This window comes from Haliaeetus leucocephalus, unplaced genomic scaffold, assembly GCF_000737465.1.
Source record: "Haliaeetus leucocephalus isolate CR32 unplaced genomic scaffold, Haliaeetus_leucocephalus-4.0 Scaffold147, whole genome shotgun sequence".
Taxonomy (NCBI): domain Eukaryota; kingdom Metazoa; phylum Chordata; class Aves; order Accipitriformes; family Accipitridae; genus Haliaeetus; species Haliaeetus leucocephalus.
Window position 1 is genome coordinate 2204009 of NW_010972583.1, and position 23959 is coordinate 2227967.

Here is a 23959-nt window from a genome sequence, read left to right on the forward strand (position 1 = left end):
TCTTCAAAAATCCACTGCTGCTGTTGATTATAACATACCTGCTTATCTTGTCAAAGGAAAGGTACTCCCTCCACCTGGGTGAGGATGCCATCTATATATATCCTTAGGTTTTCAGCTTGCGGCCCCTTTGGAGCCTCTGTCTGATGGCCAGAGCCATTCCTGACACCGGGCAAGGAGAACTGCACAACCCGGGGCTGCCTTCAGCAATGGGCAAGACGGCAGTTCTGGGAGGTAGGTATCTCCCTGGCCACAGTAATGAATGGATGTCTCGGCCAGCCCAGGAGAGCCCAGCCTGCCTCAGAAATACAGCAGGACGGCGTGAGCGCACGCAGGGAGTCCCGCTGGCATCGCAGGCGCTCGCCCCATGGCCGCAGATGGCAGCTGAGCCCCAGGGAGTGACAGGCTCCTGATGGCAGCAGCACGTGTAGCATCTTCATGTGACATCCACAGGTGGGGCGGAGGGGAAAACAGTTTTTATCCGTTGCTATGGAGTCATGATTAGCCTGTATGTCTTCAGAGCCTGCCGAGGAGAAATGAAGGCTATTTTCTTATATAGATGTCATGAAATCAATCCTTGCAGAATTTCTGGAGTCAAAGGCTAAACAGGTTTGCCTGAATACCTTCTGTTACTTGATACAGAAATAAAACTAGCTGGGAGACCTAAAATGAGTGTCATTTTTCAGCTGGAGCTGATTGCAAAAAATTATTCTTTAGTCTCATTTGGAGTTGTTTATGCGCACAGTAACATACAAAAGTGTGTTAAATAAAATGCAGCAATTATCGCAGAAAATGAGTCTTAGAAAATTAAGCACCCCCCCCCTCCCCTTATTGCAAAGCATAGTGACTTCAGAAGAAACTTTTCCCTTATTCTCTCCAAATGCTAAAAGAAAACCTGATGTTCTTCTTTTAAAATGTGTCTGCCTCTAGGTCTTTGGCACAGGTTTACTGATGGGAGGGCCGGCAATCTATTTAATGACTGCATTGACGTCAATAGCATAACTGAAATACTTACTAAGATGCATGAGTCCAACTTTCAGGGGGTGTGTGTTCACAGGCAGGCGCAACACACGAAACGGACTCTTGGCGGGAATGAACTACCCCCGAAGAGCAAAAAACAGCCTCTGGACGTCCCCAGTGCTGCCTGGAGCTTGGTCAGCTGCGCTTGCTTTTTCTGCAGGCAACTTTTAAGCTTCACTTTGAAATGCACTTTTAATTTCTCCAAGCAATAAGAATCACTTTACCATTCAACAGCCTTAATTTTACTCAGTCACATCATTAAGCTGATATCTACCCCATTTCTTTTAGACTTTTGCTTAGTTTCTAAAGAATCTGCAACATTATAGCACTGCATCCGTTAAAAATAATATTTGTAGGTGATAATATTTATAGGTAAGTCTACAGCACCACTGAATTTCCTGTGCACAACCAGTTAATTTCTAGCTCAGCTATTTGGTAATACATGGTTCCTCTTGCACTCTTGTTAAAAGCCTAAAACACCACATCTACTGGACCTGTACAATCTCTCTCAAAATCAAAAGGCCAGATCATCAGCCAAACTCACAGCAGACCAACAGCATTTCAAAATGAATCCTCTATTTCGTATATGCCCAGAACCATTCTCTGCGCGCCAAGCAGAGGAAGTATGGTGCAAGAGCACTAGCTCCATACTAATTACTTGGGATTTATAGATATTTGTAACCAAGAGCTGACTTTGATGCACAGGGCTTGTTAACTCCTACAAGAAGTTGGGACTCTCATTAGCACAAGCACCAGCATTATCCAGTCTTTTGTTTATGCTTTATACAAATGTTCGTGCACGAGTCTGTGTACAACTTACACCCACATAAAAAATGAAAGAGTACAAGTTTTGAGTTCGTGTAAAGGCATGTGAGAAGTGCAGACAAACGTGCAGATGTACAGGAAAGCAGAGGCTAAGGCACCAGCAAGAAAAATACCAACCTTTCACTCCCATCCCCAGAGAGGAATTTTAACAAAGGTTTAATCCCATGAGCCCTGAAAAGCCTGTGTGTGACATATCCCAAAGCGCTACACCCCCCAAGGCCTCGGGTTGCAAAGCAAATCAGCTATATTATATTGCTAGGTATATAATTAATTGTGAGGACAGACTATAATTATTCAGTGTTGAAAGTATCCAAGGGGCACTTGGTTGCCTGCTCTGGAGAAAAGTTTCTGCAAACCCCTCACAGCTCTGGGAAGCACACAAGACTGTTTGACCCTTAACACTATGCTTTGCTCCTATCAGCCATCAGTAACATTTAAATGCAGCAGCCTATCAAAGGAACCAGTATAGGAAAATACTGTCCATCTGGGTATCAATCTTTTGGCAGAAATGTGCCACCTCTCCCCTGTCCCCCCGTTCATCCGGAGAGGCTTCTCGCTCCCCATTGTGTCACGAGTGGTACAGCGCTTTCTCTGCAACCTCTGCGACGGAGAGGAGGGGGTTCATTTACCGCAGCGCCCACAGGGAACACACAGGCTTTTACACATGCACTGCAAAGGTAAGGTGATGGCATGAAGAGCCCATGCGAGTCCAGACAAACGTGACGACCAGGTACACAAGCACTGTCAAGCAGTGAGGGAGAAGCCTTGATATGAGGAACCTAAGCAAACAGCACCGATCCTGTGCTGAGCTGAGAGAAAGAATGTGGTAAAATATGAAAAAGTCCTGGGAAAAATACAGAGGAAACAAAACAGATGGAGAAAAGATTGTACCAAAATGGGTGGAAGAATGAGAGAAGCTTAGACTGAATGTGGCAGCCAGTGAATGATGATTTAATCCTGGGGGAATTAGGGCCAGTGGATTAAATAAATATGGAGGAAGGAACAAAACTAAGCAGGAACCACCAGACTCGTTGCTGGTTAAAGATTTTACTAGTTGAATCAATTGGGTAGGAACTAAAGACCTTTCACTGATGCCAGGGGAAGGGAGAGCTGAATTGAGAAGAGAAGGTGCTGATGGAAGAGAAGGCTTCACTGAGCCCAAGGTAGCACAAAGGTCAATGAAAGTAACGGTGGCAGAGGCCGCATTTAAAAAAAAAAAAAAAAAAAAAAAGGCGAACAGGAGAAAGAAACATCACAGACACTTGTGTGACAATGTGTTTGTGACAATGTGTTTATATGATGGTTTCTGTAACTCCAGAGAAGGTAGTTGGGTAGCACCGGTTCAATAATCCTGGCCCTGTGCAATTGTGCTCTGTAATGCTATATATCACTTAGGAACCTCATGGCCTGAAGTATTCCCATTATCCTTCCCAGCTGTGGAGTACATGAGCTAATTAAGGATTTATGTATTTTTTGCTATGGCTTCATATTTCCATGTTATGGTTTCTCAGTTAATTCATAAAAGCAATTTTGTTCGTTCCTGTGATCTGCAGTTATAACAAAATAACAGGAAAAATCTGCCAGATTTACTTAAGCTGATACCAAGGACAGAACACAGGATGTTCAATACATATTCCTCTTCCTTTTATGGCTGTGGTTATAAGGTTAAGAAAGCTCTGAAATTTACAATGACATTGGGATTGGCTTTGAAAGCACTCTGGCCAGAATTTTTCATACTTTCAAGAAAATGAAAGCAAAAAAGAAAAAGAATTTCCTAATTTCGACACAGCTCATTCATTTTGCTATGGGCCTGGGTCCTCAGTGATGCAACTCCTTGGGAGTGCACTAGCAACAGATTTGGCTCCTCTCCGTTTGAAACAACTGACAAATCCTGCAATATTCTAGCTGGAGTAAACAGCTGGCATGTATTACTTCCCGTGCAAATGCTGAATGTAATTTGTCTCCCTCCAGGGTAATTTTATTAATGTATGCTAGTTTGCTTTAAACCCTGAGTTCTGTACTTTTCATAACAGGATATAAATCACTCCACTAATGACAAATAAAAGGAGACATATACGAGGTGCTCATACTGATGTCAATTGATTGTGGTAAATCTATGAATCAATGTGTGACACGGGAGAGCTAAAATAAAATTCCGAGCTTTGCCAACTAACCAATCTAGAGAATATAAACACATTTCATTTCAAAACACATTTTTTTACCTAGAGGGATGTAACGCAGCCTAGTCCCAATCAAAACATTACTGTTTCCTTCTCCAAAACTTTCAGGAAAAACACTCTGTGTCCTTTCAGACACAGGAGCCATTGGCACATAACTGGAAGTGTTCTGGTAGGAAAATCTCTCCTTCCTTTCATAACTTCCAAATCAGAAGCCATCTAGGGAAAAAAAGCTGCAAACACTAAAAAAAAAAAATCCCCTAAAAATCTTTGTTCTTGCTGCATTTAAATGGAAACTTCCTTAGAAAGTAAACAGCCGTCATTGTTTTCTGCTATACTGAAATGAGTTACAATATGTAACAAAGGCTGTAAAGAGGTAAAGGAAGACAATCACCAAATTGATCAAGGGAACTGCTGTACAGAATGACTACAGCCTCCATGGGAAACAAGAGAGGCTCTACAGAAACCTGGAATGCACTCTGGGCAGCAAAGTGGGGACACCAAATTCAACAAGCAAATAAGGTCAGAAATTCAGACTGGTCCTGGTTTACATGCTAGAATAGCACAAAATAAGAAAATAAATTAACTGCAGGATAGGGTAACACTGGCATTCCGCACTACACCTCTGTTTTCACGTGAGCGCAGGGAGAATGTGAGCTGAGGGTACACAGCCTCTCACAGAAGCAAGTAGGCAGGTGTCTGGGTGCTGGCCCCACTTGAGAAGAGCGCATCCCCTCTCTCGGCTACGACTCTAAGCCTTGTGAACTACCTGACAATTTGTGAGTGTGACAGCTCTATCAGGCTGTTTTTCAGAGTCTTCCTTCACTGTGTCAGAGCTGCTGTCCCTTCTCAGCAATCTCACTCCTGACGCCCTCAGCACAGGGGTGTGACAGTACGGCAGATGCAATGTCTTAGGCTGGCCAGGAAGAGATTGCTTCAGCCTAGAGACTAGATCCTGTGAGAGTTGGTAAAATTAATCAACAAAAATAATCTGAAACTGCATTTAACTAAGAACCCCAGGCTTTTTCACTAATAATGTCAATAGTGGTTTCTTTCCTGTAGGAAATAACACAATTTCCTATCAATCTCAAAAATATTTCTTATTCTTACCTACAATCTATCACAATTTACTTAAGTTCTCATGATATAAGTCACATTTTTTGTTTCATTTGAAGACTTCACCTAAAGTCAGTTTAGATTCATGGTTAAGAACTCATTTACTTGAGGTGCCATGAATCCAGCCTGTACTCTTCTACTTTTGAAAAATTCCACAAGCTGTGAGCTGCAGTTTTCTTCCACAGTCCTTTTGTTACCAAATAAAAATCTGCATACTGAAAATGCATCCAGCATGGCTCATTTCCACATCTGGACATTTTCTTTTTTTACATCTCAGGGCAGATGTTAATATAATTTATTTTAGATATATTCACCTATCCACACATAATTACTAGGACTGAAGCATTAAAAAACATGAGTCAGGATCACAAGGTTAAAAATGCTAAAAGCTGGATTCTTCTCAGTTGCTTTCTCTTTTTGAGCTTTGCAAGGTAACACAAATCTTGCTCTAGAATTATGTGCGTCAGACCCTTCAGTCAAAAAGGAAGCTGAAATTTTCATGTATTCCCAGCATTAGAAGCTTGGGTTAGCTAAAAAGTAACAAGTTTCCTATGGCTCATGTTGGAAATACTGTAGAAAAATATCCACAAAGTGTTAAAAGTTTGAAAGGAATTGTTTCCACAGCAAGTGTTAAGAAAATTAACCTAAAAATTCCTGGAAGGGAACTCTCTCCTCATTATTAGATTCTCTAACTTATATAAACAGATCTATGGAAAGCTTACGAAATTTTCCATTATTTTTTCCACACAGGCCACAAAATCAAAGTCTTGCTAGAACAGATTTTTAAATAAGGTGACGAGCTGCATTCCTGCTAGCTCTGACTCGACGCTGTTCCCAGAGAGGGAGTGAAAGAAGAGTTCAAGATCATGTTGTCCAGTTTTGTTTCTGCATCAGAGGTTTCCACATTCCATTAACAAGTTTTGAAGAACCTAATCTGGAAGTCTCCAGGTCTATACGTGTCCCCGGACAGTAAATAATACACAGCATGAAAGGAAATGATAGTTAGTTATCCAGGCTTCACACACTGTAAAAATTAAGCTTTATTAGTCCCTCTAAGCACATAATTATTGGAAAGGCTGAGATTAAACCTTACAAATGGCACTCCTCCAAATCTTATCTACTTCTTTGTGGGAGTAACCTTTAAATTAGTGCAAGTAGGGCCAGCTCTGTTCTTGAAAGGGGTCCTACAAGGCCTCAGCACTGCATGGCTAAACCCAGGTGTAAAAATAAAGAAATTTGTCATAAATAAACAGCAGGCTGCCTCTGCTTCCCATCCCCAGTGCTTCACCCTACCTGAGCAGCCCCCTGCTCCCACCACGACTGCTCCCTGCCTCCGCTCACTGGGCTCACACTGCTGCCTACCCCACCTTGTTTCGGTACCCCAGGCAGACGCTGAGCCCCCTCGGGGGTCCCTTGCTCGCCCAGGCTCTAGCGCAAGCTGTACGCAGTGTGCTGCCCGGTGCCCTCCGTCCGGAGGCTTTGCTCGGTGTTATTCTTCTCCATGATCGTAGTCAAACCTACTTGTGTTTGCTGTGGTCTCTGACCCGACACAAGGGTAAGGACAAGGCGACTGAGGGACACTGTGTGCAGGGGGGGGAGCAGACAGGAAAGAAGATGCGATTAGCCACACTCACTGACTTCTGCTCTTGTTTGACTGTTAAATGTAGATTTCAAAAGACTGCAAGCAAACAATGAAACAAAAAAATGCCGTTCCAGGGCAGCCTAATAAAAGCAGAGGAAGTTTCACCTGAGAAAGGTTTTTGAGATTGCAATTTTTACACAGATCACATGGAAACAAACTGAAATAAACAGGATAAAAAAAACCCAGCTGTGTCTGAGCCTGTTCAAGGCTTGTAGGCTGGGGCTTGTCCAGGCCTGTGCAGCACAGGGACTCAGAAGAATAGCAGTCACTGTGGCCATGACTATCAAACCAAAATCATGTTCATCTTTTATGCTAACATACAAGGGTAAACGCAAAACCCAAACTATTAAAATAACAATATTTGAGCCTCATGGTTCTCTTGTACTGGTTTTGCACGAGTAACTCAGAAGAAGCTCTACGAGCCCAGAACTGCACCGGGGGAGGGGGCAGAGAAGCAGCTGTTAGTAAAATGATGTGCAACGAGCATCGTCTGCATTGGACCTTGCAGGTGATTATCAAAGTCACACACATACCTTGCAGGTTAACTCTGGAGACAGGTGGCTGACTCGTTGCTGGAGATCTCCTAAGAGGGATAAAGAATACTCTATAAATAGGTATTATTTTATCCTTTCAAACCCTGTTGGCAGTTCAAACTACCACCTCCCACAGTTAAAAATCCTTTTTCATACTCACAAAGAAGCCCAAAACACTTTAAAATGATCTGGCGGTTAATGAGCAGTATCAATATATCCGTTACGAAAACCCAGAGATGTACGTCCCCTGGCTAGGCACACACACATGCTGGAAAGAAGCTATACCAGGAAAGATGTGCCCTCATCCCATACTGCCTTTGCAACTTTCTGCTCAAAGTATGCCTGGAAGTCAGCAAGGGCCGGTCTCTGTGCTTGAAGGGATCAGTGGGTCCCCCAGAATCTAGGCCTTTTCCTGAAAAGCTTTTCCCTACAAGGTCTGAACTGGACCCTGATGTAATGTCAAACACTACACCAGCACACAGGCTGCAAGGCAATGCCATAGGTAAGGTGAGAAATGTACAGCTTTAAACCCTACAGTTAACAGTTTGAATTGCACCTGGAAGCAAGTAAGAAGATGCTGCAGTCACTAGTGTAAGCTCTGAAACAGCTGAAGGACTTTTTTTGACTAGGAGCAACAATTTCATCAGAAAAGTCTGGATTTTGGAAGGACCAAAAGCTATTTGAAAAATTGGTTCAAGTCAGGCAAACAGGGCCTGACTGGAAAAAGGGTGCAGTATTTCTCCAAATGTCAAAATACTTTATTGTGAGATTTGCCAAATAAAACTGTTAACTTTTCAAGTTGAAACCATAATTTACTTGGGGAAAAAGAGACTTCTTTTTTAAAGAAGTTAAAAAAGAGAGTTGACACCAAACCCGAGATACTTCATTTTGGATTGAATGCAGTATTTCAGGCTGACCAAAAACGAAACTTTGGGCTTTTGCTTCCCTAAGAAGTTTCTGATACATTTTAACTGAAGCCAGATTTCCCCACACTCTCTCTTAGCCAACCTCCTAACCCCAATTTTTTGAGTCAGCCACTGAACTGAAACATCCATTATTTGCCAGCTCTCCTTTGAAGCTAAAATCAAAGCAAGTGAGCGGCTCAATTCTGCTGCAATTGTAGCTCCAGGGGGTTCTTCAGAAGTGCTCCAGGAAGGCCTTGCTAACCAGGTAAGATCTGCGTTAGAGTAACGCAGCTACAGTCCAACTTCGAACCCTCGGCCCCAGCCTCCCAACCTGCCGGCAGCACGTGGGCCAGCGGGGCTCCAAAGCCTGCTCCTCAGCAGCAGGCTCCCCTGGGCACAGCACCCGCTTGCCGGCTGGGATTTCAAAGGCTCGGCTTTTCTGGAGGGAGCTGCGGGACCCAGATTCTTCGAAGGGTTCAGCACAGGGCACACATTTTGGATGCCAACTTCTCTGAAAATCTGCCCTGACCTGCCTCTGCTGAGCCTTTGAAAAGCCAAATCTTGAAATCTCTAAAAAACAGAAACTCCCCAACAGGGACACCACGCCGTGGCTGCAGCGCTTCCAGTATCTGGGGAGATGTGCTCCAGGTATCTCCAAACCCCGCGCTGAGTTGCACAGACATGCCTTCAGGGGGGTGGGGAGGGATGAACCAGTATTCAGTAGGGTATTCCCCGCTGCAGAGCCTGAAAAGGGAATGGCACCGCTCTTGGCATCCTCAAATTACGTCCTGGCTGTGCCCATCCTGGTTTCTGTGGCAGCCAGGGCACAGGCAACAGAGACCCAGAGATCTGGGTTTCGGCAGCACTTCTTAGTCCCTTCTTAGACACCACCACGTTCAAGGGTACATGGCTCCTGCTTCCCGCTCCTTCTCTCTTGCCGGCGGGTATTAAGAGGAGTAGGCGCCGGATGCTTTCTGACCGTGTCCTGGGCTGCGTCTGCCAAACTCAGGCACTCTGAAACCATTAATCATACTCTCCTCATTTCCAATCAGGAAACTGCCTTAAAAACCCTGACGTTAAAGTCCGAAAAGTATGACTTCTAGTTGTTTTTTTTTCCTCCAGCCCTTAGCATTCATATTTTCCAGCATTTCTGTAAATATGTGGGACAGCATCCTCTTTTTCTTTCTTGGGCCAGGAGGGGTGGAGGAGGAAAAAAGAGGGGAGAGGAGGCACTAAAGAAAAGCTAAGGTTCTCATGATCCCCAGAGCAGAAGTTGAAGTAAAATACCACATATCATGAGACATATGATAAAATCATGAGCTGGCAGCACGGCTGTAACCCAGCAGAGCTGTTTGGAAACTGTGCGGGAAGCTCTGCAGTGCCTGGAAGCACATTCCGCCACGGACTTGGATGTTTGGTATATAATGGTTTAAACATTTAACGACTTTTACTTTGGCTGGGCAAATGACTTTATACCTCAATCAAATCTGGGAATGTTTTCAAAAGGACACTGCAAGATGCCTGTGTGTCCTACAGGTTACGCCCTTGCTTCCTTCCGGCCCCATCCAATTGCAGATTCCTCATTAGGAACCGCTGAAATGCTTGAGCTGTTCAAAAAAGCAAAGCTTAAAAAAAGGAATCTATTTCAGCCATCTGTTTTTCTATTAACCTCCATCTTGGAACGCGGCGGTTCCTTCCCATCAGAATTTGCAAACAGAAATCAACGGGAGGAAAACCTCACGCCTGGATAAAAAGCTGGGCTTTATGTAAAATACAAGATTGCACTGGAAGGCAGAAAGAAGAGTCCACGGTGGGCACCCTGGTGATGCCACTCACGCGTGCAGCAGTGAAGCAAGCCCTTGGCGTCCCACTGGAGTGCACTTTTGCACCTCATCCTTCGCTCCAGGTGCCAGCGGGACATGTCGAGCAAGCAGCGCCTGCCAGTCCCAGGGTGGGATGGGTGGGTGCGTAACCGACGTCACCAGGAACGAATGATGCTGGTTTCATGCAAAACAGCTCTCTTGGGGCAAAACAGGCCAGAAAATGATGACGACTGGCTCATTATAAATAGCTAAGGGGAAACGGTGGTTCTGGACAAAGACATAAAAAGGAGTTTGTTTGGTTTCTCCTGTTCAGCAGGTATAAAAAACAACATCCTCCTCTTAAGCTCAGCGCATCACCTTCACCATTCGGTGCAATTACAGCGTCAAACGAAGCGACGTAGGATCCCTGGCTTGCCCGCAGCACAGGCCAGTTCTCTGGGCAGCCCTCATGGAGCTGAGCTGCAGGATGCCCTGCCAGGGAAATCCTTACCGTCCCCACAGCCTCGTGCTTGGGGTTTTTCCTTCCTCGGTGTCTACCCTTTGGCCGTGACCGCCTCTCTTGTGAAACAATGGTGGAAATGCACGGCAGGACTACAGCTCGAACGAACACCGACGACGCCTCCGCTCTGAGCTGGGCACTTAACGAACGCCTGGCACAGCCAAGGTGGCAAAGTGAGGATGATACCACACCACATGCGCGCAACGTGCCCAGAAACGTGTCGCACCCCCTTTCCCAAGCAGAAATACATCGCTCCCTCCTCAGGCACACCGTGCTTTTCCACTCTCTCCGGCCAGCCGCCATCACTGACCAGTGAGGGCCGCCATCCCGGCCTCTCTCGGGGATAAGGGGACACAAGACCCCTGTGAGGAAAGGGGGAAACGGGGGGGGGGTTCGCCGGGTCGGTGGCCATAAAACCCTGAGGGAGAAACGACGGTGCAGCCCGGGCGGCGGGCTGCGCTCTGGCGCCCCCTGGCGTCCCGCCCAAACGGCGGAGTGGGCCCGCAGGCATGGCGGCGGTAGTGGGGGGACCGGGGCGGGGGAGTCCCGGCCTCCGCCGCCCCTGCTCGGACTCCCCCCCCCGCCGCCGGTCCCTGCTGCGTACGAGCCGTAAAGGAAGGAAAAACCGAGGGGCTTACTTGTTGGAGGTGCCGTGCAAATTGGTAAGGAGCGTGAAGTTGTTCCTCACGCTTCGTAGGCTCGCCAGCACCTGTGAGGGAGGCAAAACCGGAGACGTTATCTTCTCCACCTGGGGTTTTCGGGGTTTTTTTTTTTTTTTTGGTTTGTGGTGGTGTTTTCTTTTTTTTTAATTGGAGAGGCCAGCGGGCTGCCAACTCACCTGGGCGAAAGGTGTGACAATCAGGTCGTCCCCGTGCCTGAGGAGAAACGGAGAAAACGTGTAAATTTACCTCAAACAGGGCGTCATTCACTTTTACCGAGGGAGGTTCCCCCCAGGCAGCGTCCGCAACAAAAAATAAAAAACCCAACATTAACCCATGCAGCGTTTATTTAACACTACATAAAATCTTGTTCCTAATGGAAAGGTCTCACAGTGTATATCCAAAACAACCCGGCTGGAGCAACTGTTCAGACTGGCAACACCAGGCAATAAAAGCCAGGAAATTCAAAAGTTAAGGCAGCATGCTTGCACCGTGGTGGAAAAAAACCCCATAACGGTCCAGGGAAAGGTCAGCTTTGAATTTCCTGGCTTTTGTTATCTCTGTCACAGTCTTTAATGTTATTCAGACCCTGGGTTTTATCCGGGCGTTTTTCATCACGGAAGATTTGAGCAGAAGTTCTGAGAAAAATACATCGTCACCGTCAATAAGAGGGATTTTTTTTTTTTTTTTTGGCGATATTATGTATAGCACTTGTGCATACATGAAAAATCCAGTATGATTTACCTAACTGAGGCATGGCAGGGTAGAGCTATTGCTGTGCAGCACAGACCTGACAGCAGCTGGAAAGCAAGGCAATCCAGTGTGGCTGCTGCACGGAGCGAGGGCAGGCGAGCAGGCATGGCTGCAGGCAGGAGAGAGCAGGCATGGCTGCAGGCTGCCTCGGGCACCTCTGGAAAGGTGTCCGCCAGTGTTGGACCCCTTCAAAGGGGTATTCTCCCTGACTGTGCTGCCACAGAGCATGTCCAACTTGTCCAGACTCAGGTATCAGTGCTGCTAAGTCTACATTTTAATGAAAGTTGTCTCAACGCTGATGTCAAAAACAGGTCAGCGTGGAGATGCCGGCTCCCCCGAGTACCGCAGGAGCCCTGGTGCCTGCGGTAAATGGACACTTCTAACTGCAGGCAGCTATGAAGTTGGGGGAAATGACGGTGGTGGGCACAGCTGGACGGGGCTTTCTCCGCCCCAGCACAGCTGTCTCCTCCAGCACACTGCTGGGAACACGGGGCAATTGTTAAAATCCAACATTTACACCAAACATGGTATTTGCATAATTTGAAGTGGTTACTCTGTCTCTGGGAAATATTTACTAAATGTTAACTAACAAGGAGGGATGTTCTCTTTCAGGAGAATTCTCCTCTTGGATCTCGCTAATATTTAGATTTCTATTTCATGACGAAACTTGCACGGCTTTCATAACAGTTAAACTTTTTTTTTATGAGCACTTTTTAACAGCTTAATGGTCACTTTAAAACTTTAAACTGTGCCTTTTAAAATAAAGGGCTGCAAATCCAGGACACTCATTTAAGCTCCACACTCTGTGTTGTATTGATCCTCTCAAGCTCAACCATCTGTCTCGGCTTTTTGCTGCATTTTCCGCTCAGTTCTAGCGAACAACCCATGACAGAAAACAGGATGGAGAAGAGTAATACTGTAAATGTAAGTACAGTCACGTTTCTATTGTCCAGGCCAATGGAGCGTTACCTACTTAAGAAAAAGCAGAGATGATGTTAACCAGGCTCTGAGAACACACGGTGAGAGTGCAACAGAGAAAAGAGAGTGCAAGCAAGCCAAGCGCTGGAGCGACAGGGTTCTCCTGCCTCCAGGTCCAGTTGGAGACATGGGCAGCTTGCACAGTCTCTGCCCTGAGCACAGCCCAGGCTTTACCCTGCAGTTAGCTGCAAGTGCTTCACGCCCCAAACACAAACTCCCACGTGAGGAACTAATACCAAGAAATGTAAAATGCAAAAATTCTCTGTTATTTCAGGGTACAGATTTGAAAGCACTTCTGCTAAATTATGGAGAAAAGGGGAATATTTTAAGGATGGGATGGGGAGAGGGAAGTCATGCTTTGGCAGACCATAAAAGCACCCATCCTGGGCACTCAGGCTATGAAATGTGAGTACCACCCCTAGGCTCCTCTTAACAGAGCTCTGAGGATTAGAGGAGGCCATGTAAATCTCTTAGTTACTGTAAAATATGATGTGGGCTCAATTTATGCTTACTGTTCACTTGGGAGAGAAGAGTTCCTGGACATAGTCTTTGGTGATAAGTCATAGTCGCTGTCGGATCTGTACAGGAACGACTCCCTGCGCTGGCTGTGGCCCGGGAACGTTGTGTGCAATACGAGTCCTGACGAGGAGCTGGCCTGCGGGTCCAGCGGGCTGCGACCTGGTGATGGGCCATTTTCCACATCGAAGCTGTGAACAAAACACATACTGTGTGTCACGCGCATCTGCCAAAAGATGTTTTTCAGTGCATGTGTCACGTTTGCGTTGCCCACACCGTGTCATTTGCTCAGTACAGGAGACACAGGGCTACATTTACTGGAGCCTCTCGCTGGCATATTTCTATTGTATGCAAGCAGGACTCTGCATTATGATAAAACATTTACCCCTGAGGCTTCTTTCCTGACTACATCTGCTCAGTCTTCCTTCAGCCTGAATTTCTCTAAGCTCAGCACAGCTCCTGTCGCTCTCAGCATGAACAGGCAGCAGCTAAACACCATCACCAAGCTCTGCAGCTCTCCCCACGCCGCCCCCGTGGATGCAGTGTTTGCACAAGTCAGGGGGCTCGATTTGCCAGACCTCACTCCGAGCCTTACAGGCATAACAGGGACTGAAGAAGTTATGACATGCCACCATCCTCCAGCCAAGCCCTGTCCCCATCTGCTCTGGAAGCCAACTTTTGAAATCCTGTGAGATTGGTGAGGACTTGGCAGTTGTGCAAGCTGGATGCCCGAGTCTCTTTTCAGCCATAGTTCACGTCTTAGCCACGCGAGGTATTAGTTCAGTGCATTTTAAACAGCTGGGCTGCAAAATGGAGGACTGTTTAAAAAAAAATTTAAAAAGCCCCAAACCTTCTGTCACTGTTTCCATTATACACTCACTTTCTTACGGTTTCATAACTTGGCTGCTGCAACTTGTAGCTGAAGTCACCCTGGACACTTTAGCAAGTGACACCCCTCGTAAACCCTGAAAATAAGCAGGTTGGCTTCCTTTGCTTGGGCATTTGGATCTGATATAAATACCATATGTGTGACCATGTTCCAGCTAAGCCAAGTGAAGTACGGCTGTGTTCAGTATGAATTTTCTTGCTTTTGGAAGTCTGAGGCTTCATCTCACTTGCAGTGGGAGTTGAGTCCTCGCTCCTACCAGGGCACGTGCCTCTCCCCGTTCCCAATGGTCTCCCAATTTATTGTGCCTGATGACCGCCCTCAACCGCACCACCCAGCTGGGCACGCACTCAGACTGCTGCCACAACATAGAGCTGCGATCCCTGCCATACATTTCTCCATCCCTCCCTGTTGCTGCTTGCCCCCACTCATCATATTAAGTCAAAAGGAGACCTGAGCATGGTGGCAGGGAAGACCCTGTCTCTCCCTCCACTCTGCAGAGCATGCAGAGTGCTTGTCATTACTGCACGAGGAGGCAGATAAAGTATCCAGGCAAAAAAGCCAGCAAGAACTCTGGTAGACCTGAAAGTAATGCACAAAATTGTGAAAAAAATAAGGGAGTCTGTGTCCAGTTGCAAAACATATCTCGGCTTACTCTCCTTCTCTACTGTGAGTCCATACATACCAATACAGGTTGACCGAGGGATAAATGAGAAGAGGTAAACAAACACCAAACACTGCAGAAAGGAATCACAAGTAGAGAAGGTCTCAGAGAAAACCACTGACGTGAAGGTGCCATCGCTGAACTTGACCTGCATTATTTAGACATGAGGCTGCAGAGAACGAAAGACCAAGCACGCTCAGAACAAAGGCAGCCTCTTGCCTGTTCCAACAGTGACCAGACACCTCAAAGCACTAAGGCCTTCCATCTCCTGATCAGGAAATCTGAACAAAATCCAAACTTTATGGCATAGCCTGTCCATGGTTCTCTGGGTACTGGCAGGAAGGACGCAGAGCAGGGGACAGACAAACTCTCTCACCATTCAAAACCCAGGCACCAGCTACAACCTCAGTCTTAGGTTTTGCAGAAGCATTTCAGGTTCCTGTATAGTAAAATTGAATGCCTCTCCTGGAGAAGCACCAAGCTGTGGTGTGAGACCAAACTGCATCCAGCGATGCAAGAGGGGGATGCAGGAGCTGCCCTGGAAGCAGCAGCGATGGGGAAACACAGGCTGCATGCCCTGACGTGGCAGCTCCTGATGCAAGCTGCTTCCTGGCATACACCAACTACTTTGTATGAACAACAACCAACGAATTACTGAAAAATTTATCAAATATCAGTAATAACACATTGCATACTTTGTGAGGGATTGCATACTTTGCTTAAGCAGCTACATTTATAACATAAATATTTATTTACAGTTGTGTATGTGCTTGGGAGGGAGTGGGTGCTCAGACAGTTACTATTTTTGAGGTCTCCAGAAACTACTTACTGGGGTGGAGCAATAACAGACTAGATCTCCTGGCAGTTATTCTGTTCCTCGTGGCTGCAGATAGAGGGTAACTACTTTGGTCTTGTGCTATTTGGTCCCACATACGGTTCCTCAAGAATTAAAAAATGCATGGGAACATGCATTTCATTAATGCAATTAAAAAATGCAGAAGCACCAGTGCAAAGTTTTTTAGATTCTTTGGAAATCCAAAGGCACGACACCAGTATAACACAGTACGCATTGCAGGAGATTCCTACATCTACCACGCCTCACTGTAGCATTTACTTACCCAACTGCATAAGTACATCTTGAAACTGGTAATTGCTCAATTAATATTCTTTTCTTTTACTCTTTATTATCTGCTCTTTTACCAAAGACAGCTTGAGTACATTTGTAGCCACAAAGTAATCAACAGAAGAAACTCAGCTCTGTAACTATGGCATCTACAAAAAACAGCCAGCTGATAATTAATCCATACCTATTCAGAAAATTAACTCTGATTACTCAAAATATTTTATTGCAAAACCTTCAATCGAGAACATTTCGTTTACTGACGCAAATAGAAATACAGCAATGAACTGAATCTGAGCATTTAGCTGAGCAGAGCTTCTTCTGGCTGCACCTGCTGCTTGCTGGTAGACATTAGCGATTGGTTTGGGAGAAAAAGTTAATACACGAGGTTTAAAAACTGTGTAAGAGGCGGAGGGAGGGAGGCAGGGGGCAAGGCTGATAAGGGGTTCTTTTGCAAAGAAGACCACTCAGCAGCAAAGGAGTAAGTTTACTAAGAGGGGAACTATCCACCAAAGATCTGGTTTTGCATGGCTTACTGTAGCACAGCTTCTATGCCTTGAGGTGGGTGGAAGATACTCAAATCCCCTTCCCCTTCCCCCTTTTAACATAAAAAAAGAAGTTCTCTGCCAGCCTAGGCCTATTCTGAGTCACTCCTGCAGAAACTCCCACCTAAGTCCTGGAGATTTTCAATACCTTCAGAGTACGTCAACAGTTTTGTAGCGGGAGGTGTAAGAGGGAGCCCTGATGCTCTGTGACCTGGGTAAAGGTGGAGGTTAAACCCTGGCAAAGGCAGTGCTCCCCAGGAAACAGTTTGCCTGAACCGTGCAAGTTTTCCGGATTTCTACAGGACTTGCGGCTCACGCTGGGATGAGCTGGAGCCGTTCAGGCTGCCTTAGCGAAAAGCCCAGCACAGTGGACGCCCAGCTCGGAGTGCCGTGGCTGCTTCCAGCCACCCCGCGTGCACGCAGCCAGCTCCTGGCTGCACGCTGCCCGTGCTCCCCGTGCCAGCGCCTGGGACGCTGCAGCACAGATCATGCAGTTAATCCAGCTGGAAAGGCATTTTTATTTCTTTCCACAAGTTCAGCTTGCAGCCACGCCGGCCCCCTCATCTGGCTCCCCTTCCTTGGGCCTGATCCAGCACGCAGCCAACCATGTGCTCAGCCATCAAGTTAACAGAAAATTCCCCCCCCAAAAGTGAAGGCTAACCAGGAGTTTGTAGTTATCTCTCTACCAAGAGTGTCCAGTTTTGTGCACGTGAACAGGCAGTCCCAGCGGTACAGCTGGGTGGGCAAGGTCTTCACCGGGATGGCTGAAACCCAGGTCTAAGTCTCTGCTGTCATGGCTTTTTAATACTCACAAGAAGTCAAAAACGGGAAACTATTTTCCCCCAGATGACCCAACATTAGGATAATGTGGCCTGAGATACGTAGAGCAAGAGCTTAACCTTGTGTTTTTCAAATCTCTGCTGCACGTTAAGTTCACCAGTCGCTCCTGGTTTGTACAACAGTCCATCTGGAATCATGTCCTGATGCAAAAAACATCTCCCAAACAAACATTTTCTGAAACTGGTAAGAATTGCAATTCGATTGTAAACTTGCCCTCTCAGAGCTGCATTTTCCACAAAATTTTTTCATTAGAAGTTAACTGATGAGCTCTGCTGGAAAAACTTAATCATCAGTGTGGCATCATGTTCAGAATACGCCGCAGATTGTCAGGGTCCTCTCCAAGGTTTGCAGCACCCCATAGTCTTTGCCTAAGTGGAAAATAGACCTGCATTTGTCTAGTTAAAAATAAGGATGACAAAGTACAAAGCACCACTACACTAGCCTAGAGAAAAAAAGCTAAAATTTGCTTTGCAGTTTATCTTCAAGCAGCAGCACTTGCAGTCAAGACACCCTATTTGTGAAACAACGATGGCATAGGAGCTCCGAAGCAGCGGCAGCGAGCTCCAGAGGTAAAAAAATCAGCAAACGCTTGATCTGTTATTCTACAGTTGCTCTTCACCCCGTGTCCATACCAAGGGATGGTGGATGAAATATCTTTGGCTGAAAGCACGGTCATCCACCATGATGTGCTGCTTCTTTCCCTTACCTCCCGTGCCGACCCCAGGGGCTCTTCTGCACGAGCATGTGGATGCCCAGCATGCTCAGGATTAAGTGGGCGCTGTTGAGACTTAAAACTGCATTACCTAAACACATAGGTCACAAACCTGGTACCTAAGGTCCCTATAAATCATTCAAGATAAGTTACATAAATACCTGTCCCCCGTAGATCTCCTCCCTAAAAAGCGTGCTTTGCTCTACGGCCTTAGGAGCTCCAGAGCACCGAGATGACACCATTCCCCACCTGCCTCCAGCATGTGTTATCAGGTTTATTCAGCCAACATTTCCAAGGGCCATGACAGTCTCGGGGTGATGGTGTGTCTGGAGGCCACCAAGGGCTTCTAAGGAGTTGAGCTCACTTGCACAGAGCCAAAACCTGGCTCCGTAGGAGGAAAGGCGACAGCGTCTGTATGGGACAGGCGTTAGTTAACCACTGACAGGCATCAGTGGTGCAATCCCTATGCCAGAAAATACTCGCAAATCAAAGACTTGACTGACAGACAAAAACAAGTCTCCTGAGGCCCTTCTGTTTTAACGGCGGATTCACGAATGCGCAGTTCATGAGCGCAGGTGAGTGGCACCCCTGAGGCGAGCATATTCTCAGGGTTACTGACCACCAGCAGAAACCCAGCAGCAGATGAAGAGGGGAACCTGTTGGACACAGAAAGCCACAAATCCCAGCGCCAGCCAAAGGGAACAGCAGACCCACCGAGCAAAACCCACCCCAGCAAGCGCACAGCCAGCGCGGCGAAGGCAAAGGGTGCAACAGCCGGGGCAGCACCACAGCCCAGCGAGTCTCCATCCACTCTCAGCACTGCAGAGCTGTGAAGGAAGGTGGCCTGTTCCTTGGCTTTCTCTCCAGAGCCAGGCTACGGTTAAACTCAACCTCCAGGCTCTCCGCTTACTCCCTGGGATGAGAGGAAAGCTGGTGGTGGTGGTGGAGGAGAGGAGGCGGCAGGGTCGGCAGCGGCAGGAGCAGGGTGGCTGCAGAGCAATGCTCAGCTGGGAGGTCAGTGCAAGCGAGGAGGCAGCCACACCTCCATCTCCTTTGTCCCTCTGCATTTTTTAATAAACCGGGATCCTAATAAAGTGAAGAGCAAAGAAGGAGACAGCAGGTGGCAGGAGTTAGCTGTAGCTGGCTCTGCCAAGCAGCTCAGGGGGCACTTGCTTTGGACCCGTGGAAAGATGCGATTGTAACACGGTAACGAACAGAGGAAATACGCAATGGCAAGCCAGGAGAAATCACGCTCAACTGTAAAATGCAATGAGGTTTCATGAGTCATTCTGCAAAACAAAGAAAATGAATAAAAGCAACCCCCATCTGTCCAAATTCTGCAGTTTTACAGTGATGACTACAATTTCTCTACATTAAAAACTACTGCAGTCCTTTATCACAGGGGGAAGTCCAACCAAGCCTCTGCACGCCAAGGGATCCCTGCTGCAGGACTCCCCATCGCCCTCCAGCCGTCCTTGCCCTCACCCAGTGACAGGGCCAGCTCCCTGTCGTGTGCATGAGGACCTGTTCCCGTCAAACCAGTCCTAAATCAATCCTAAACCAGCCCTGCTCCTTCTCACAGCACAGCATGACCCTCGCATGAAAACACGGCAGCTGCCAAGGTGTCCCGACAGAAGATGCTGCCTCCAACTTCTTCAACAATTCAGGCTTTTGAGCTCTTTGATCTACCTCTGCGAGGGGGTCTTGGCACAAAACTTTTTGGTGGGGTAGCAGTAAGGAAGAGGCAGCGTCGGGAACACATTGTCCCTGGATTAGCATTGCCCACCAGCAGTCTTGGAATGTGGTAAGATTTGGCATAAAACCTGAGAAATAGGATTGTGCCATGATTTTGATGTAATTCAGTGTCATTTGAATAATCATTGCAAGTCACATGGTTACCATGAGAGCTACACAGCCCCACAGTTTGTTTCTAGATCTGCAATATAAACCACAAAGATAGACACATTTAAGTCTATCAAACCAGGCAGGCTTGTGTATTTTTTGTTTATGTTACGAATTTACACTTTTCCTGAGGATGACAGCACTGACTCTACAAGAGGGCTTACCATCTGCTTTGCCTTCCCAGACTCATTCCTGAGGGCATTACTCCTGATCTTCTAACTGCAGTACCATCTTTACTATGGTACCAAATACGTTTCCAAAATAAAGTATTTCAGGAAGTTTGGGCAGACTCTGCTAATTATAAAGATCCTCTCATAATCATTAGAGCCCTGTTTCTCACCAAGACATTCAGCTGGATTTTTAACACCATTAGCAATGAAAAATGCTGTTTCTTACACCTTCAGATCTGTACAGGCACAACTGCTTCTCACTGCTATCTAATTTTGTGCACCTGTTTCCCATTATCAGAACAGCTTGCTGTTTTTTCTAAATAATCTTTCACGCGGAAGAGTCCGTGCTTGAAACCATCAGCACTTAATGAAACAGGACCGGACACGCAGCGGGCATGCCGGAGCTGAGCACACCGACAGCCGATGCGGATGCCCTAGCACCGGCACAAGGCTCCATGAGGCTGACCACTCTCCGCGCCGTGGGTATTAGTCCTTTATTTCCCCTCCTGAGCTTCTCCCACCAAGGGGAAAATCTTGTTGCACTCAGGGGCCTCTCAAAAGTGTCCGAATCCCTCTGTCAGGTTTGTCCCTCGTGGCTCCTAACTCTTGTTTATCTCCAGAGCCTAAACACACATGCCTCCTGAAATACAGCCACCGAACTCCTTGCAGTCACTCCCCCCCCAGCACCGTGTATCACAGCTGCCTGGCACAGAAAATCCAGCAGCACTTACTTAAGTGTTTATAATGTAAACTGTCATCTGCTGCTAAACATGTTATTAAGCCTCTGCGTGTATCACAAAGCAAAAATGTATGTTTATTTGACTTTGTTATCTCTGAATACAGAAGTTCACTCTTCTAGCAGCTCTCTTGTTCAATGGGTACAACAGAGGCAGAATAACCAGAGCCCCCTGCCACGACCCGCGGCCTGTCTGCTGTCGCGGAGGATGGGGCCAGGAATTCACTTGCCTTGTGTTTACAAACTGCTTTGAATTGCAGTTTGCCCGATTCCACCACCCGGAGCCCAAGGCAGACCCGAGAGCTGGTGGCGTTCCCTTTGCAACCCTGGTCCCTCTTCAGCGTAGCACAAAGATAAAAATGAATATACGCAGCCAGAGCCCTTACAGCTTTCCAGCATAACTCGTCAGCAGTACCCTAGCGAGGCTCATGGTTTGTACGGCAGCAAACGTGAGTTCAGCTACCAGCTCAGCACGAGCACTGTCGGGTTTTAAGGGATGTTACAAAGCGCTCATTTAGTTTTTTAAAGCCCTATTCGCTACAAAGAAGCCATTGTGCTACTTGCTTGTTCAGTGTCTGCAGCAATTACTGCCTGAAACTCTCAGCATCTTGCACATCAGGTCCCTGAGCTGTTATTTCTCCCCATGGCCATTCACTCACCGGCACTGGTGAAAGCCACCGCGCTGCGGAGCCACCGTGCATGCCTAAGGACGGCACGCAGCGCTGCGCCGAGCTGGCTGCAGCCTCGCACTGTGCCTGAACGGTCACCAGGAGATGGTTGGAAAAGTACAGGAGAGAGGTAAAAATGAGTTTGGATTTTCTTCTAGCACGGAGGGTTCCAAAATTCTAATCCTTTTCATGTTTACTACAGATAAGTAGCTTGACGTTATCCTGTAACAAGCTAACATCATGTGGTTATTTAAGTCCCCCAAAGAAGAAATCCTGAATTCTATAAACCAGTTGTTATTTTTCTGAATGTACATCCTGGGCTATTTTATCATCTTACTATGGTTCACTGCCATTAATCTCTGGAAAATGCAAGGCAGTCAAACACAGCAGACACCCTCCCTATTTTCACTTCCAGAGCTTGTAAATGCAGACGGGTGTGAGCGTGATCACTCTTAGCACAGCCAGCAATGCCGCTTCCTAAGGGCTTTTTCCTCCTGAAAATATTCTAGCTAGCAACCGACAGAGCAGCTGCTTTTCTTCCCTACTGCTGCTGCCCAAGCCGAGGTATTAACGAGGTCTTACCCTCCCTGTGCAGCACTTCCACAGCTCTTCTCCTTGCCTTGCGGGTGTTTCTGCCCAGCACCCTCCACCCTGCTCACAGCTCATCAGGACCAATTCTGCTCCGGCACGTGGGCTGTGCTTTTGGTCTGCTGAAGGACCCGGCCGGTTCTCCCCAAAGGGACAATTGCCACCTTTTCCCTGCTGGAAAGGTGCTGGACAGGCAGTCGCACGCCCGTGGCCAGTGGTACAGGTGGCACGGGGACAGCACGGTGCTCCTCAGCAGACACTCACCGGATTTTGGCATCACCTGCTCTGCGAAACGGTGCTGTTCTGCGGCACAGATGTTTACAATCAAGTTATGGGACAGTATTTATCCCAGTCTGGCCTGGCTGTTATGCTCTGTTCAGTGTCAGTTCAGCTTTTACAGCTGCATCTAAGCATCATAAGTAACATTTTGCAGACACTTTTTGCCAATAGGCAGGACAGGGGTGTTGGCTCCCGTGGAGGAGGCTGCCCGTGGCGGCCTGCCTCGTGGAATGGGGACCCCAGTACAGGGCTGCAGCTGAGCCCGGTGCCTTCTGGTGGGGGTCCAGGACACCTTACAGCATTTCTGCCTACGGCTAAGCCCCGCTCCCTCCCCAGAGCCAGCTTGGGGTGGGTAATTCCACCCAGCAAGTGGGTACATGGGGTCCAGTCTCGCCTTTTCCCCACCAGGGTACTACTGGTAACAAAAGGGGAATTACAGTCATATATTGCATCTTTTATTAATGCCTCTGAAAGTATCTCATATACCTATTAAGTGTAACCCGCTCTTAACACTCTTCCCAAAGCATATCATGCACTAATGGCAAACGCAAGCCAGCCGCACAAGTCTCAAGGGTCCCGTACAGCAAACGACCTCTGCTTCCAGTACATAGGAAAGTGTTGCCGTATCTGTACGGAACTGGAGCATCAGGAGGCTGCCGGCCAGAGTCATGGTTTATTTCATCCTGACCTTAAAAAGAGGATTGCCTGGCAGGACTCCAAAAGGCACTTTTGCCTTTTCAAACAGGCCAGCAAGCTCACAACGAGCCACTTTGCTCTGCCGTAACTTCGTCCGGCTGCAACAGGCTGCACAAAGGCATCAGCTACAAATCAAATAGCTGTTCTGCTGTTAAACAGACTGGAGACAGGAATAAAATGACAGTAATTTTTAACAAGTTACAGAGACCACAAATTTTTCCATTTTACCTGGCTATTCTGAACTGGGAGGACAGACAGCCTTTGAGTCAGAAGTTTTACAGGTTTTCTGCACTCATGTTTGAAACTACCCTCAGCCCATCTACAACACCCAGAAGTCCAACAGTGGATGTGTGGAAAGGTGCTGCACTGAGAAATGCACCGAGCCTTTTCACTTGATTCATAAAATAATTATTTGACCTGTTTTTTGGATTTATCTCCATAATTGGTATCTGTTCCCTGCCAGCAAAAAGACAATGAAATGTCCTAAGATGGTATTCAGATTATTAAATCCTTCAGAGACTCGACCCTCCCCAAAATAATTAATCCAGCTGGGCACATTTCAGCGAAATTTTACTTGCTTTACATCTTTCAAATGTCTGTACTCTTCATCTTTTATATCAATAGGAAAAGACACTGTACATAGCAAATGGCAAAGTATACTGACATGATTTCAAGGGCAATCTTTTTTATAGCTCTTATTGATCATTTCA

General features: G+C 46.9%; 1 protein-coding gene across 2 annotated transcripts in view; it reads right to left on the bottom strand.

Moving 5' to 3' along the window:
* Positions 1-23959, bottom strand: part of PDE4B (phosphodiesterase 4B, cAMP-specific) — a 194121-nt gene that overhangs the window by 47323 nt on the left and 122839 nt on the right. For both annotated transcript variants that reach the window (XM_010561519.1, XM_010561520.1), the window contains 4 exons: positions 13440-13634; positions 11376-11412; positions 11176-11246; positions 7311-7360 (listed from right to left, as the gene is read on the bottom strand). In XM_010561519.1, coding sequence (XP_010559821.1) covers positions 7311-7360; positions 11176-11246; positions 11376-11412; positions 13440-13634 — 353 coding nt within the window. The remainder of the gene's footprint in view (positions 1-7310; positions 7361-11175; positions 11247-11375; positions 11413-13439; positions 13635-23959) is intronic.